General features: G+C 41.3%; 2 protein-coding genes across 4 annotated transcripts; both read right to left on the bottom strand.

Annotated features, from left to right (window-relative positions):
- Positions 1–2813: 2813 nt before the first annotated feature.
- Positions 2814–7352, bottom strand: polr2f (RNA polymerase II, I and III subunit F). Its single transcript, XM_078270611.1, has 5 exons — positions 7199–7352; positions 6937–7006; positions 5758–5888; positions 4490–4561; positions 2814–3967 (listed from the first exon to the last, which is right to left on the bottom strand). Exons 1-5 carry the CDS (start codon positions 7216–7218, stop codon positions 3877–3879), a joined length of 384 nt encoding a protein of 127 aa, XP_078126737.1. The 5' UTR covers positions 7219–7352; the 3' UTR covers positions 2814–3876.
- A 981-nt stretch (positions 7353–8333) lies between these two features.
- Positions 8334–16285, bottom strand: LOC144530826 (MICAL-like protein 1). 3 transcript variants are annotated; one of them, XM_078270592.1, is made up of 15 exons: positions 15888–16285; positions 15371–15419; positions 15074–15215; positions 14107–14192; positions 13877–14019; positions 12256–12869; positions 12094–12139; positions 11338–11923; positions 11051–11173; positions 10678–10804; positions 10443–10533; positions 10177–10250; positions 9123–9237; positions 8996–9042; positions 8334–8749 (listed from the first exon to the last, which is right to left on the bottom strand). In XM_078270592.1, exons 1-15 carry the CDS (start codon positions 16049–16051, stop codon positions 8625–8627), a joined length of 2532 nt encoding a protein of 843 aa, XP_078126718.1. In that variant the 5' UTR covers positions 16052–16285; the 3' UTR covers positions 8334–8624. The 3 variants fall into 3 exon arrangements, with proteins under 3 accessions (XP_078126718.1, XP_078126719.1, XP_078126717.1); XM_078270593.1 differs by having other exon boundaries at positions 14107–14195; positions 15371–15455; positions 15888–16283; XM_078270591.1 differs by having other exon boundaries at positions 14107–14195; positions 15888–16048.
- Between the last annotated feature and the right edge of the window lie 476 nt (positions 16286–16761).

The following is a 16761-nucleotide window of genomic DNA, read 5'->3' as shown; positions in this document are numbered from 1 at the left end:
ATTTAAATGCAGTATTACCACCATATACCAACAATTCAGGAAATAATCTAATGAAATACGATTTTCAAACCCTCCCCATTGGGCTGTACCATTTCTCTGGTACGTTCAGACTGTGTTCTTTGCTATGGTTCTTTTCTATCACTTCACTAGCTGTCAAAACGTACGTACCGGATAGAACGGGTACACATGGTGTGGCTGTGTAAGCAAAAAAAAAAAAACATGGAGAATATGAAAACATTTGGTAAACTAGGCTACATTGATTCTGATCTTGAATGTATAATATGTAGGAGGTAACGCTTACTGTTTGTAAACACACAGCTTTCAGACTGAGCCAGAGAGAGCAGCGGTGGTCGAGCGAGCTAGAGAGTGAATGAAGAGAGGGAGCGCCTAACAAAGCAGTGAATTAAAGGAATAAAAAGGTTAGAGATTGTTTTACTGCGGTAATGTTCTAAAACACAACTAAACACACACACTCCTCCACTGGAAGGTGCCACATTGCTGGATTTTGTGTGAATGCAGAGCTTCCTTCTGTCTCTGTGTTAGTGTGTGTGTGTGTTAGTGTGTGTGTTAAACTTGCGCATCTATGGGGCGCCCTGGTAGCTAACTTAGTTGAGCGTGCGCCCTCACGCCCAAAGACTCAGTCCTTAACGCAGCGGCCCAAGGGTCGAGTCCGACCCGCGGCCCTTTGCTGCGTGTCATTCCCTCTCTCTCTCTTCAGCTGTCATATCAAATAAAGGCCAAAAAAATGCCCAAAAAAAGAAATCTTAAAAATGATTTAACAATGACATAAACAAACAAAAAACTTCTGCGTCTGTATGAGAAACCGAGGGGCATGACAAATCGGCGGCACCTGGAAATGAGAACGGTGTTACTGGCTGGGGGGTTACACACCCACGTGGGGCCCAAAGGCTCTTTGCTGACGCCCATAAACATCCTGCACACAGCAAAATAAAAACAGTACAAAAAGATGCAAGGAATGATATACTTTTTAGTCCAGGTGCTGTGTGATCAAAGGGTTAATGGGGAATTGTCAGAGCACAACATGTAAAAGATCAACACAAAACAGACAGATAGACAGTAATATAGTAAAAGAGTTAGTTATAAGAGAACCACAAAGACATAATGTGTGGGACAGAGTGGCAGAACAGAGAAATAAAGACAAGGAAGGTAGAGAGTAATGAGTAATGCGCAAAAGAACAAATCAGAAGATATTAGTTGTACCCTAAACTGGGTTGAGGACAACATGACGGTGGCCTCATTGCGGTTGATGCTGGTGAGTGTCACATGGGCTGCATCCTCCGTCCCATGAAAGGAGCGCAGGGTAACCCTGAGGCACTGTCTCCTCCAATCAAAAGACTCACAGATTAAAGCTGTTTTTTTTAGAAATCAATAGCATGACTGTGGCAACACACAATTATAGACACAAATACAAACTGGCTTCTCCATGATGATGATGATGATGATGATGATGATAATACACACATCTTGGCTTTACTTTCACCATGGGAAAACACGCTACTTCATCAGTTTGTATCGGTTCCTTTTCCCGGCAGCATTCGTATCATATAGGATATCCTTATTTATATGTAAAGCATATTGCATATACACACACGAACTGAACATACAAACCACCCATCCATCTACCAGAGGCTAGACTATCATCATGCAGCTTCTTCTGCAACAAAACTGTTAATCCTCTCATTCTCACAAGTTTTCAGCCCCCTCTATCTTCCAGCATGCACTGGCCCTCTTTCTGCCTGAGCAACAACCCATTTTCACTAAACAACACAGTGACTGTTTGGCTGCTTTGTGCGAATGTGTTTGTATGGAGGAAGGGGGGGGGGACACGGAGAGCATCGTGATTACAACAGTTACAACACTTCTCCACCAGCTGCTGCTTCACCTCTTTAATAACACAGATCCTGAACATTAAGACAGATTAGAATCTGCCAGGGGTCCGTGCTAGTTATCAATGACAGGGTAGAGTAATAACACATGAATAAACATATGTTTGATAAAGCTCTGATCAAGCTTCTGATGTAGCAGAAATCTGCCATTTTCCTTCAAGAGATCTCACTAGTTTCATCTGAGCTAGGTTGGAAAAATGATAGACAATTAAAGAATGCTTAAGTTTTCTGATTCACCAAACAGTACATGTACTCCAACAGCACTACAAATTAACTAACGGTCCAGCACGCACCCAATGTGTTTGTGAGAGAGCGAGGGAGCGAGAGTGGGGCATGCAGCTCCAAAAATAGAACATCAAGATGTGGCAGCAAATATTGATATTGTGGCAGCCCGCCACAAAAAAATGTATGTGAGGGAAACACTGTACTAACATGCTAACTGACACTCAACATGATAGGAGTTACTTGTGTAGTTGTATTTGTATCGGTTAGTTACAGCTGTCTTTAGCTGAACTGCACAACCTTCAGTTGGAAAAATTGTAAAATGATTTCATGTGGTCGTCCAATAATCATGATAACTTTTGTCACACAAAAGAAAGCTGCATTAGCCAAGTGGAACAGTGGACGTATGTAGACCCTTAAGAGGATATTTAGTCAATACAATACTATTAAAACTAAAGCTGTACCAACACCTAAATATGATTTAGCAGTATGACATACTGTAGGTTCAGGGCAACTAAATAACTCTCCTGCAAATCAGTACGTTTACCTGGACTCCCCACTTGCTCAGGTGTAAGTGGCTTATTGCATAATCATACCGTTAAATCCCCGTGACACGGAGATTACCGATAACTTCAAACATCTCATGTAGTTCATAGTGTTAGAAGTTTTATGAATGACACATGGTCATTTATACAAAAGAGTTTATTAATAACAATAAAACAGTTCTTTGACACTAATCACCTCTCTCCTTCAAAACAACAAATGGAATAATTACAACACAGGATTATTTTGTAAAACAAAGTAACTTAAGTTACATTTCCCCCTTGTGGCTCTTAATTATATTACAACTAGTAAGGAAGTAAAAGAAATACTGTTAAAGGACAGATCTGGCGCAAAATGGGGGGGTTAATTATTAATTCATTATTAATATTAATGTAATTATTAATATGTGTGCTGAGTCGACCGTTCTCTGGGATATGTTTTCGTGCTACGACGAACGCCGTGCTTGAGCTATGTTACTGGTTGCTGGTTGCACGCTGTTCATCATTCGACTGGTCGTGACCGTTTTCCCAAGATGGCGCCCGTCTGTATACGTACAGTCTTTATAATCTATCTTTTTAATAAACTGTCTGTACACTTACAAAGTTCTCAATGCTTTGCTTTACATGTAGAGACCCTCATTATGCTACTGTGGAAGTGTGGTGATATTTTGAGCCTTGTTAGTGGTGTAGAAATAGAGATTTCTTTTTACTTTACCCTTACCCCGACGACTAGCGTTACAAGCTAATTAGCGGTTTGCGCTAAAACTGGTCACATTCGATTAGCATGAAAACATATCCCAGAGAACGGTCGACTCAGTACACACGTGTCGTTAACCCCTAGGCTCATTTTACGCCCGATTTGTCCTTTAAAATTAGATTATGATTCTGAGTTGTGTGGCATGACGACAAAAAGATTAAGAATATAACAAGTCAGATCACAGGATTATACACCTGCAAGCAACACACGGTTATGGTTTTCATGAGTCTTCTAGTGTCTGTTCGGTACATTTCATGTATTCCTATTTCACCGGCTCACAGAGTCGCCGGACGTGATGGATGATTGTGGATCAAATTGAGGCACGAACAGGTGGGTGATATTCTTGCATCCGCCTTATGAATCTTCTGGGTTTGTGTAGCTGACTGACCTGGTGCGATGGGAGTGTGGACCAGCATATTGTTTAGTCAGTGAAGACTGATTGAGTTGTTTAGTCAGTTATGATGAGCTCGTCACAGCCCCAGTCCTCATAACTCCCATCGGGAAGGTACCTGCGGATGATGATGGGGATCTTTCTGCCCCTGTTGAAGGGGACAAACACATTTTTGGTAAGACACTGGGCAGTACAGAGACGCTCTATCACAGATCACAGAATATTGACTAGGGCTGAACGATTTGGGGGAATAACCTCTAATTGGGATTTCCCTGCCAGATATTGCGATTTACAATTTCTTTAAGATACATATTGCACCTTCTACGATCATGTTAAATAAAGTAACAAAAAATGAATGAAAGATTGACTGAAAATCGGCAATTTCTGTAAACATAGGAAACATTATTCCAGCATTTACCTTATGAAAAACAGTAAATATAATAATGAAAATGTTACACCAAACAGTCAACTAAATATTTCGCATTTGTTTAACCGCGGTCTTCACGATGAGCTAATCGCATTCTTTCAAATCACGGTTTGAAAAGGATTAATTGTTCAGGCCTAATATTGACCTACTCTTTAAATGTTGACAGAAGGAAACTGTGGATTCGGTCATGTTATAATCTTAAAAAGCATTACTGATAATTCAAACAGTATAATTATCACTTACTTGAGCTCTTTCATAGCTATTTGCAGGGGGTCTGTTTCTCCCTCCAGCTCCACCATGACTGGAGCGCACATCCTGTTGGAAAGCCAGCAGATAGAGAGCTACAGTAAATGCTAAAATACAATCAATACGTAGGTGGCAGAGCCTACCTAATAAAGTTGCCCCCAAAACCTCCTACAATACATTTAGGGCTGGGTAATGGTGCTCATTACATGAAAAGGTATTGACTGGTGCCACTCAGACAAATCACCTAGCTCCTGCAACTGACAAAAGTCGCTGTCATTGTGCTGCTTTACAAATAAAGTTTGATCGATTGATTGATATGGAGTTTAATGTGAATGTAACGTTTCTCCTCTTACAAAGGGGAACCTAATTGTTTCCTATCAGCTCCTTTCCCAATCTCAATATATAACATGACAACATTTTAGGGAAAATGTGTTTTTTAGAAGACATTAACACACAAGACATTGAGAAATAGTAATAGCCAAGTGAGAATAACGACCAAACAGGACGGACCATGAATAATTAATTTTCCTCCGGGGTACTTAGATTGGTATTTACTATTTCCAAACAGTAGTAAGCAGAGGAATGAATAATTACAGACACTTTTACAAAAAGCACGGACGCTTAGTGGCACAAATCAACTATACAACAAATGACAGCTTTGTGGTCCGTAGGTTTGTGTCGTCACACACAGCGCTTCCACCTCCATGATATTTGGCCACAATACAGTGAGAATGAAAAGCAAGAGCGTAAAAGAGTGTGTAAACAGGAGTCAAAGATCTGAGGCCAGATCTGAACCCAGGACATTGTGGTCACACCACCTGCATCTCATGTCCTTTATTTGATAGCTCCTCGCTCCTCGGCTGAACCGAAGTTGTTCTGTCCCTCCTCCGTGAAGGCCGTCTCAAAGCCCTTATTTCTAGCCTGAGGGCCGAGCATCTAGCAGGGATCACCGAGGAGCTATAGGCGAGGATACACTAAAGCAGCCTTCCTGGAAGCCGTGCAGCTGAAAGCTGTTGCTAACTCTCCCTATACAGCTGACAAATGTATGTGACGCTTCAGAGGAAAGGACGTCTCATCCCTCTAACACATTTGCTCAGTGCCTCTCTCCTCCGATGATTTCCTCACATCTCTCCTGTGCTTCCTCCGTGGGAGGGACCAAGACACGGGGAAGGGAGGCAAGTGGAGGAGTCGGGGATGCAATTTAAGGGACATGAGATACAGCTAGTGTGTAGGTCAACACATATATAAAATATAAAAACACTCACGCTATCTGGAGAGCTCGTGTCCCAAGCACTCTGGCTCTCTCATATTTGGTCATGTAAGGTGTTGTGATCCTCTTCTGGTTGGCCTGCTGGCCCTCTCCTGCGGGTAGGATCTGCACGTTCTCCTGGTCCTCCTGCACACAAGAGCAAAGCAAACAGGTTTGGACTCAGCAAACATGGACCCAATTACAGTGGCACTCAAAAGTTTATGAACCCATGCTAAAGTTGACTAAAAAGAGGAATAAAAAAAATCATCTTTTGGAACTTGATCTGAATGCCTTAATTAAAAAAAAAAGAAGGAAATATCCAACCATTAAGGACACCAGTTTTCTTTGTGAATGAATAATGTATCGTAAATAAATAAATGTTCTTCCTTAAAATACAGGGGGCATAAGCCAGTACACCCCTATGTTAAATTCCCATAGAGGCAGGCAGACTTTTATTTTGAAAGGCCAGTTATTTCATGGATCCAGGATACTATGATCCTGATAAAGTTCCCTTGGCCTTTGGAATTAAAATAGCCCCACATCATCATATCCCCTTCACCATACCCCCACATCATCACATCATCACATACCCTTCACCATACCCCCACATCATCACATCCCCTTCACCATACCCCCACATCATCACATACCCTTCACCATACCCCCACATCATCACATCCCCTTCACCATACCTAGAGACTGGCATGGTTTTATTTCAGTTAGCCTAACAGCTGGTTTGATTTGCATTGAGGGATGATTTTATGGAAAGTACCCCATGCCAATCTCTCTCTCTAACTGGCCTTTAAAACTAAAAACCTGCCTGCCTCTATGGGAATTTAACATAGGGGTGTACTGACTTATGCCCCCTGTATTTTAAGGAAGACCATTTATTTATTTACGACACATTATTCATTCACAAAGAAAATTGGTGTCCTTAATGGTTGGATTTTCCCTATTTTTTTAATTAAGGCATTAAGATCAATTTCCAAAAGAGGATTTTGTATTCTTCTTTTTAGTCAACTTTAGCATGCGTTCATAAACTTATGAGCACCACTGTACATTATCACAAAGCAAAACGCTATAGACAAATGACATTAAATGTCAAATGGCTCGATAGGTTACACACGAGCTAAATGTAAGATGCTAAATGCAAGTTAGAACAGCCAGTTATCTTATAATTAAAGGGCGAACTTACATCGTCCGCGTTTTCCAGGTCATCTAATCCCTCATCCTCTTCGGCATCATCAAAATCTCCGTCGTCGAAGCTACAAAGTTGACGTCAAAACTGTTATTACAAAGACCACAGATCCAGAATAAATTCATAATGGACAGTTCTGCTAGCTATCTGGCTAAACGTTAGTTAGCCTTAACGTCAACGTTAGCCCACGTTGTGTTGTGTTTTAGTAAATACGTAGTTAGCTTAATATAGCATGTTAACGCAGTGTGTCGTCACTTACTTATCTTCGTTGTCGGACATGTTTTATTTTGAAGCTCGTTAGTAAATCCTTACTATTAATGTATAAATGTTCAGAGATACTTTTTGTTGTCAACACGACCATGAACCCACATGAACATTAAGAACTTTCAACTTCCGGTAGCTTGGTCCGTTGGAAAATATTCCGGATGCCCCAGAAGAATGTTTGTTTTCCGTTCCGCTTGTCCTGCCGTTTAAGGGTGTTTAGAAAAAGTTAAAGCTAGCATTCTTTGGTCATATGTAATCAAATAAAGCGATTGTCGTAACGGTCAAATTTTAGTTGTCTGTTTCATAGTGGAATGAATTAGTGGGTAGCGTCTTGGTCCACCTTTCTGCCCCGTTTTACTTATTTTGTGTTACAAACTTGTGCAAAATATGGACAGACTTGCTTACTGATGTTAAATGTGCTGTTTTTTTTAAACCATCAGGAATGTGTAGGTCATTTCTCCATAATAGCTGATGCATTTAATGCTTTTAGTTTATCTAGACTTGCTTATGTTTAATCTTTAAAAGCAACCTGTTTGTTTGAAACATAAAGTTCCTTACCTTTGACCCTGAATTAGGGATGTAACGGTATGAAAATGTAACCTCACGGTTAGAGTGACCAAAATTATCACGGTTTTCGGTATTATCGCGGTATTTTTAAAAGTGTGTTCAATATGTACAGAAAGCACTGACAGGCCTACACAAGCTGAAATAGTTTCAAAAAGTGTAACAGTGTTTATATTACAAAAATATAGGCAAAACCTTATCAAAAGTGCAACTTTTAACATCAAAGGAACAAGGGTTCAGCATGTAAACAGCTTATTTGCTACAACTTCAGGAGACTCGGATGAAGCTGGGAAGGATTAAACACACGATTTCCACACCGTGGTAAATCCGTGATAATAATATTTTAAATGAAAACGGTAACTGTTATCGTCAACATTTTTATCGTGGTTTACCGTTGCACCGGTAATCGTTACATCCCTACCCTCAATTATATGTCTATTCGAAAAGGCTCAGTTTCCAGTGAGTATAAATTTCTGTATGGTAGAATAGCATCTTAAAAATAGTTTGAGATAAAAGTGGATTTAATATAACACAGTATACAATTCTTCTTAATAGACAAACAAAACTTTCCCAAATACATGTTTATTGCATACAAGTATGTAATAAAAATACAAATAACTTAAATATTAAGTGCATACAGGAGACAGGGTGAGGAAAGAACCAAAGAGAAAATGTACATTGATAAAACTGAAACATATGCACTGAGAGAATATTTCACTGTAATGTATCTATGCTACCGAGCTGCTCTTCAACATAATATTTATATTGTGATCATATTCCACAACACTTTTATCATCTTTATCATCCAAAAGTAGGAGTTGGTTTTCTGCGAGAGCTTCAGCAGTCATGATAGTCCTTCAGCTCTTTTTGTCCATGGAGTCTTTGGTGCTCTCTGCTTTATGGTTCAGCATCTTAAACATTTTTGTGGGCTTGAACTTTCCTTTTGACTTCTTTAGCTCTTTAAGTCCTTCCTTCTGGATGTCTGAGGAGAGATATCACAGTTAGGTGCAGTAGTAAAACATGGGTTATCATTTTCCAAAGGTTTTTTGAAACGTGCATGAGTGTTTTTTTTATAGAGCACTGATGCGTTTCAGGGAATCCAAGGATACCTTTCCTCTGCCTTCTTTCCAAGCAGGGAAGAGAGTAAGACAGGGACAGGAGAAGACACACAACGGTATGAAAAAGGCCATTTTAAGGGGCAACTTTTTGATTTTAAATTTTTCCTCACCTTTGTTCTTCATCATGGCTTCCAAAAGCATATCTTCTTCTCTTTCCCTAATCAGAAAAACAAAGTTGCATTTATACTTTCCAACATCTAAGCCCCATGCATTGTATTTTTTTCTTCTTCTGTGCACCTTTGCCTGTCCTGATCCAAGCTGCTGACGATCTGGTTCCTCTGTTCGATGATAGCGACCAGCTCATCCATCAGCTGCTGCTCTCGACCTCGATCCTCCGGACTCCAGTCGCTCTCTGAATGTGAAGACGACACAAAACAAAGTACTCCTTTGCACTGCATCGCATTCAGGGAACTGTACCCATTGAGGTTTCTCATTTTTTGGTTATTCCCCTATACACAACGGCAGTTCCAGCTCAGATGGTAAAACGCACACAACTGGACAATTTAAAACCTCTGGAATTATTTGCTGTGTGCGCTGTGTTAGTCTGCAGGGTTTTCCCTGCCATTATAAGGTTTAGGGGCAGCAACTAGGCCGAATGAATGTTACTGAAAGACTTTCTCAGATCTTATGATTGTAGTTGGACTTCTTTAACAAGTTTTGTCTTTAAGCCTTTTGAGTGTTACATATTTATTATCTGCTCTAGCTTTTCCAACGTTTTAGACACAGATATGGTAACAAATACAGCCCAAAATGATGTGAAAAAGAGATGCAAAACTACCACAAAGGGACACAAACCAAGTACAAAGAGACGCCAAATGACAACAGAGACCCAAAACAACCCCAAAGAAAACACAAATGACCCAAAGAGACACAGCACGACTATAAAGAGACGCAAAAACCCACAAAGAGACATAATGTATCGGGAAATTGCATTTTGTTTTAAATTGAAAAAATGACATTTTTTTGAGAAAGGATGCCTAAAAACCCCGCCAAATATGCGCACCTAAGTCTTCCACAAACCAAGGGAAAACACTGAGAGTATATGTGTGATTTTTATTGTGAAGCTCTTTATACCCACATCAGATAAGTGGTATGGTTAGGGGGCAAACTGCAATTTTTGGTCTATTGATTATGCGATTATAAATGGTCTCTAGTTCAAGAATGATTAATCCCTGAATCATTACAGTTTCCCCCCAGCAATGCCCCTGCTTATTGAGATAAATAATTGTTATAACTTACAGATATGTTAGCTGTAAAAAGTGACAAAGTGATGCACCATTAACACACTGACCTGGTTTATTAAGGAGACACCTGAGCTTGTACTCCACATCTGCCTGTCTCTCCTCTAACTTCTGCTGTTTTGTCCTGGGAAAAAGACAACACAAAATGTCTGTAAAATTCAAGAAAATCTCCCGTTACAACACTCACTAAACTGTTGGGATGCAGAGTAAACCGCAGTGGGAATGAAAAATAACGGCACATACCGGACAACTGATTTTAATCTTATTTTGTCTTAATTAGCAAAGCAAAATCCTCATCCTGGCGTCGCCTACTTACAGATAAACCAGCTCTGTCTGTCTGCGCACCAGAACATCTCTCTCATGGACGAGCGAGAACAACTCCGTTAGCATTTGTTCCTCCTCTTTATCTAAGAATAAAAAAAGATCGGTCATTGAAACAGACCCATAAACATCCCTATTACATAGAATGCAGTATATGCACACTGCATTCACAAAAACAGTGATATTGTGCCAGTGAATCATGTTTAGCAGTAGAAACCAATATGTTGAACCATTCTTGCAGTTTCTTAGATTCCCCTCCAGTTCCACTCCTCTTTGCTCCAGTGCCTCCAGATGTTTATCCAGTTCTCTTATCTCCACCTGCAGATCTTCTGTGGACAAATTCTGGTCCGTCTGAACCTGTCAAGGAAGATATAAGACTCAGTAATAGCTCACTCCAAAAATACTGTGCAGGATTTCTGCAAAACCAAGAATACATTTACACCAAAACAATTAATCCCTAATGACTGGACCTTGTGACGAGGGCTAAAAATCACAGTGTTTGCATCCAATCCTTATATTAAGGTTCAAGATGATGGCGTGGAGGCATTTATTGGGTTATATTATTGTTAGTTGCTTCTTGAGTTCTAAATCCAGCCATTGTACCTTCCTCTTGATGAGTGGGAAGCCATGTCCGGGGGCAAGGCCCCGTGTAGATGGGAGGGCCTGAAAGGTCTTTGATTTGGACATTGCAGGTTTTCGATCAAATGGATTCTCTTTGTAGGCCAGCTAAAAATGGAAATAAAAGAAATGGAAAATTGTAGGGCAGTTTAACTTCATATGCATGTCTTGAAGTATGTATTGTGCTCATGAGTCTGTGACTGCAGAAGAAAAAAAATTCATGTTAGATATGATTTTTAGCCATTTTAAACAGCTATTATTTCTTTTCATACCTTACTTTGACATGACATGCCCTGATCAGATCCAGCCTCTGTCAAGCCAAAATGCAAAAGGGAACTTTGAGAGGGGGCAGAGGTGATAGCTGGCACAGAAAGACTTCTGGGTAAAATGTGACTCTGCACTTTATCTGAAGTGGCATGCGGCGCTGCTGCTGCTGCTGCTGCTGCTGCCACAGCCACATCCGGTGGTGAATCTCCCGTATTTCCAGTTTCATCCAAATCTGATAAGCCAATTTGACTAGAAGTATCTCTAGCTGGTTCACTCGAAGTTCCCACATTGTCATCAGGTGTAGATTTAATGGCAGTATTTTTAGCGTCTGTGTCCCTGTTCCCTGAATGGATAGCTGCCACTGAGGGCTTAGTTTGATCTGCGGGCTCAGGTTTAGAGCCCTCCTCCTGTGTGTCCTCATCCACCTCCCCTCCAAAGGGATTGGGAGGAGGAGGCACTCTGGGTCTGTACAATGATCTCCTGGGTACTGGAGGCGGAGCGGGAGGCAGTTGCATCCAGGGTCCGGGATGGACGATGCTTATCCATGGATGGTTGGTTTGCACTTTAGGGCTACCACTGGTCGGGCTTGTGCTACAAGGGGAAAGACAAGAGGTGCTTTAAGAAATGAGGATGAGTAATTATTATTACCAATACGGTAAAATCACGCTATTTTATAAAGCACATTTTATGCAGTGTTTAAGATTTTGCCAACATTTAGAGGTATACTGTGTAACAGCAAAGAGATGTTTCTGTACACTCACATGCGAGATGAGTTGGGTGAACATTTATTTTGGTTGGATGAACTGCCTGCCCAGAGAAACACAGAAAAACAAAAAAAGAGCACATCAACATACGGTACAAAAAAATGCAGAGAGCAATCAAAATCTGAGCAGTGACAGTGAAATAATATAGTGTCTATTTACCCGCAGCAGAGGAGCTGCTCGTGGGCTGGGCAGTTTTGGTCCTGGGTGCAGGAACAGGGACCACAGAAGAGTCTAGCATTCGCCTGGGTGCTGGAACCGGCCGACTACTTCCTCCTGTCACTCGTACACGCGTCGAGGAGAGCTCAGAGGGCTCTTGAGTCTTTGTCACTTCCTGCTGTATCTTGCTTTCTGCCAGAAAGGTTGCAGGTCTAGCTTTTACAGCTCCTTCAGTCATGTCTTCAACACTGGGTGGAGGAAGATGAAGAGGCGTTGGCTTCTTTACCTTGCTCTTCAGTCCAACGGTTGAGTCTTTCAGCTCTGTGCTCTTCTCCCACCTATCTTTCCCGTCTTGCTCTGGTGTTTTACATACCAGTCTGTCCTGTGACTCTAGTTTCTTAGTGTAATGAGGGACGCTGGTGATGGCTAATCCATCCACAGAAAAATAACCTGTCTGAAACTCACATTTGGGCCGATTCTCAGTAGATCCAATTTGCTGATTGAGGTCAACACCAGAACTTTTGCTGTCCGATGTATGGTGAGTGCAGATCAAGGAGCCATCATCACTTCCCTGTGTGTAAGACCCTGGTAAAAGAGTGCTGTGGCACACTTTGCACCTGAAAGACAAAAGTTAAATGTGTTGCTGTGAAAGCATCCGTAACGCATATTAACAGAAAAGAAAAGGTAATCCCATAATTTACCTGCTCGGATGTCTAAATCAAGGGCGTAGGTTGATTTTTAACAGTGGGGTCTGGGGGTCGTCCCCCATAAAATTTAAAGCGTCAAACACTTCCATTTCCTGCATTCTGGTGAATTTTTATGCAACAATTTGTGTAGCACAAGTAGACACAATTATTGTTTTCCATCAGATCGTTTATAGATCCCGACATTTCCGACCGCACTTGAAGGCAGCTTCATTTCACAGATAAAGAGACAATAGACAGAGGGACTGAGCTGAAGAACAAGCGCTGTGAGGTTAAGATGGTATGTATGGTCCTGGGCGCCCGGTTAGCTCACCTGGTAGAGCGGGCGCCCATATATAGAGGTTTACTCCTCGTTGCAGCGGCCGCAGGTTCGACTCCGATCTGCAGCCCTTTGCTGCATGTCATTCCCCCTCTCTCTCCACTTTCAAGTCTAAGCTGTCCTATGCAAATAAAAGGCCTTAAAAAGATGGTATGGTCCACTATAGGTGTGTCTGAAATCGTATGGAAACATATTTACAGGTAAGAAGGATATATACCCATTTTGAGCCTCCTGAAGGGTTATTTTTTACCTCTTTTGGGGAGTGGGTCTTCTTTCATATAGTATTTTTTTGAGGGGGACAAATCTTCCTTATCTAAATATTGGGGGGGGACATAGCCCCTCCACCCCCCACCCCCCCTTTTGACGATTTAACAAACTGGGTTCTCTTCTTGCGCTGTATGGCCGTGCACAGATTCCTTCAGCTATAGCCATATGTGAGAAGGGATGTCAAATATATAATATTTCATCACCGTGGTCACTAGAAACACATTCTTCTGTGTGAACTGCTGCCTGATTCAACCAGATCTACACACAGACTGCATACATCTGGATCCAGACACTAACAGAAGCAAAAAAAAAAACAAACAAACTGTGCCGTTACCTGAAACAGCTGCGATGGTAGACCTTTCCGTCCGTCAAATGTCTCTGTATAAGGTGGACAGGCTTAAAACACAAACTACACACTGTTTGTCGCCTCGTGTCGGATAAACGATCTTCTCTACTGGCTTCCAGATCAGTCAGGCTCTGAGAAGAAAAGAGAAACCATCAGCTGACAAAGAGCACGAGACCAAAGGTGTGTTTACACTGGGAATATATGTGCTTTAAAATTACCTTCAGGGGGTTCAGATCATCAGGAGTTTTACTTTCTGTGAGGTTGTTTAAGAAAGTGACGTGTGATGACCTCAAACTGGCAAGACCTGCTGCAAAGTCAACAGAAGAAATGAAAATAGAGCACAGTTTGGCGAACGAGAACTTTAAAATGTCCCATATTATGCTAATTTCAGGTTCATGATTGTATTTTGGGTTTCTACTAGAACATGCTTACATGATTTAAAGTTCAAAAAACACATTCTACTTCTCATACCGTTTCCCCGATATCGCTGGTCTCACCCTCCGTCTGAAACGCTCCGTTTTAGCGCCTGTCTCTTTAAGCCCCCCTTCCCGAAAAAGCAACGTCTACTCTGATTGGCCAGCGTCTTCTGAATTTGCACTTTGAGTCTCTGCACTGTTATTGCAGCCGGGGAATGACTGTTACCTACCTGTAGCGGCACTTTCCACCTGTATACATAGTGTAGTTGTGACATCACAACCGTATGGAAGTCCTGACGGCTCATTTAAAGGCACAGTTTCTGAATACGGGCTGTTTGCATTTCTCTGTGGACTGGACGCTTTGATACTTTCACAGTATTTATATAGCACCTAGACCGGCTTTATAATAAAAAAAAAAAAAAAAAAAGACTTGGAAGTCTCACTTTTAAGATAAAAATGTACTGTGTTGAGGGGTGTGGGCTGTGAATATTTCTTTCACGTGATGTAAAGAGTAAAGGAGGATAGTACACCCAAAATACTGGTAATAAAGAAGGCGCCACTTAAAGGTAACTCCTCGAAGAGCATATATTTGTGTACCTTGCATCACAGCTATAATCCCAGAAACCTGTTAGTGTCTGTCAATAATCATGTCCCATGATAAAGTGCCTTTGAGCAAGACAATAAACCTTAGCTTGCGGATTTCTGCAAGTAGCTATGAATAAATTAATTTGATAAAAGAGCTATAAAAACAGAAGTATACTCAGCACACCATAAGACTTCCTGTTGAAGAAGTAGAAGTACTGGGAAAGGTAGGTGACGACGCTCAAACTATCAGGCACCTTGGTGGAAACCATGTACTTTGGGTCCAGCAACGCAGGGATGGCCAGCTTTTTCTCTGCAATGTCAAATGCCTACAGGAAACCAGGAAAGATAAAGAGGATGAAGGATGGCTGTAAAAAGGGAGTTTTTACAGTGTTAGTAATGATAAATAAACACCAAAACACAGAGTTCAGAGATACATACTTGCATTGTGGCTTGGGTGCAAACATAAACGGACATGACTCACCAGTTTGTTATTTTGATAAACATTATCTTTGGAGAGGGAGCTGAAATCTCTGGAGCAAGGTGAGGAAAATGGAGATACTGATTAACTGATGATGAAAAGACAAAAATCACACACAAAAGTTTGCGTATTCGGTAAATGGCGGTTAACCAGGGACTCAACAGACAAAGCACTGAACAAGCAAAATGCAGTTCAATATCAGAGATTAAATTAGATGACTCAAATTCAATAGTTGTATGTAAAATGTAAAAACAAACCAACTAATCCCATTAAACTGGACAAGAAAAAGGTTAAGCAGAGACAGAGAGAGATTAAGCAAAGGAGGGCAGATTAGACACAGTGTGCAGGTCCTGCTCTACTCCAGATTATTCAGCACGTTAGTCAATCTGGTGCAGCCTCAGACAAGAAGACAAATAATTCTCACTAAAGAAGTAATGCACCTACACTGGCCTTGTCCACCTGGCTGCGCATGAGTTTGCACAGCAATCACGCAGCTCTATGAAACTACCGGTCTACTTACATCAAGTCAGGTCGGTGTTTGTGGATGATGGCACAGAATGCAAGTCCATCTCTGAATGAGGTTGACATGTTCTTTATTTCCACATTGGGGTAACCTGCGCATGTGGAGCGGCACCACTCTCGTACAGCCTTCGGGGATGTCATTTCTTGTGTGAGATTTGACATGTGGGCTGGCTGAACATGTCACTTTATAAGTTAAGAGGAGATCCAATTAAACTAAGAAATTAAGCAGGTTTGGCTTTGAGGAGGAAACAGGAAACCAAACCAGCATTCACCCTGCAGCTAGTTTTTGTTGTTGCAGCAAACCTGCGGCCAGATTTGTGCATAGAGTTGGTGAGCAGCAGGAAGGAAGTTATATTGTCCCCATTACGTTGTCAAATAAAAACAAAAAAGGTTCCCACATGTAGAGCGACTTCACCTTGCTTTAGTGTTTCAGCAACAATAACGGTCTCCGTCACTCGCGGCAACTTTTCACCAAAAGCCTCCAACGAGCTTCTGGAAGTGGAAACCTGAAAACATCTGCAGTGATCCGATGATGACTCCTGGTCGATTTCATAAAAGAGGCGTACATATCAAATCCCGTTACTTGCTGTACTCCTTGTTGTTGTGGTCCACATTAAGTGAACTGAAGTGCACAATAGCTGCCGCTGGAGGGAGACACAGAGCTGCTGCTTCTCTGTAACAGAGATTTACGGTTTAGAGGATCTTTGTCTATAATTAGGCAGGGGAGGTTTCTGGTTACAATTTCTCTTCTCTTTCTATTCAGAGCGTGGCAGTCAGATAATATAATGTTTTATGTTATCAAAACAGGCAATTTGCCCATTTAAATCCTTCATCACAGTTATTGCCTTAGTTTAAGCCTACAACAAACCATA

The sequence above is a fragment of the Sander vitreus genome, chromosome 15 (assembly GCF_031162955.1).
Source record: "Sander vitreus isolate 19-12246 chromosome 15, sanVit1, whole genome shotgun sequence".
Lineage (NCBI taxonomy): Eukaryota > Metazoa > Chordata > Actinopteri > Perciformes > Percidae > Sander > Sander vitreus.
This window is presented reverse-complemented; position numbering and strand designations above follow the sequence as displayed.

Bases quoted from the DNA above. Each gene is read 5' to 3' on its own strand.
- polr2f (XM_078270611.1), bottom strand. From the start codon at position 7,218: ATGTCCGACAACGAAGATAA. The intron at 4,562-5,757 runs GTGAGTGTTTTT...GCTTTCCAACAG, and splicing joins ACACGAGCTCTCCAGATAGC to GATGTGCGCTCCAGTCATGG. The intron at 3,968-4,489 runs GTAAGTGATAAT...CCCCTTCAACAG, and splicing joins ATAGCTATGAAAGAGCTCAA to GGGCAGAAAGATCCCCATCA.
- LOC144530826 (XM_078270592.1), bottom strand. From the start codon at position 16,051: ATGTCAAATCTCACACAAGAAATGACATCCCCGAAGGCTGTACGAGAG. The intron at 12,140-12,255 runs GTAAATAGACAC...TTCTCTGGGCAG, and splicing joins GAGCAGCTCCTCTGCTGCGG to GCAGTTCATCCAACCAAAAT. The intron at 11,174-11,337 runs GTATGAAAAGAA...TTCCATTTTTAG, and splicing joins GCATGTCATGTCAAAGTAAG to CTGGCCTACAAAGAGAATCC.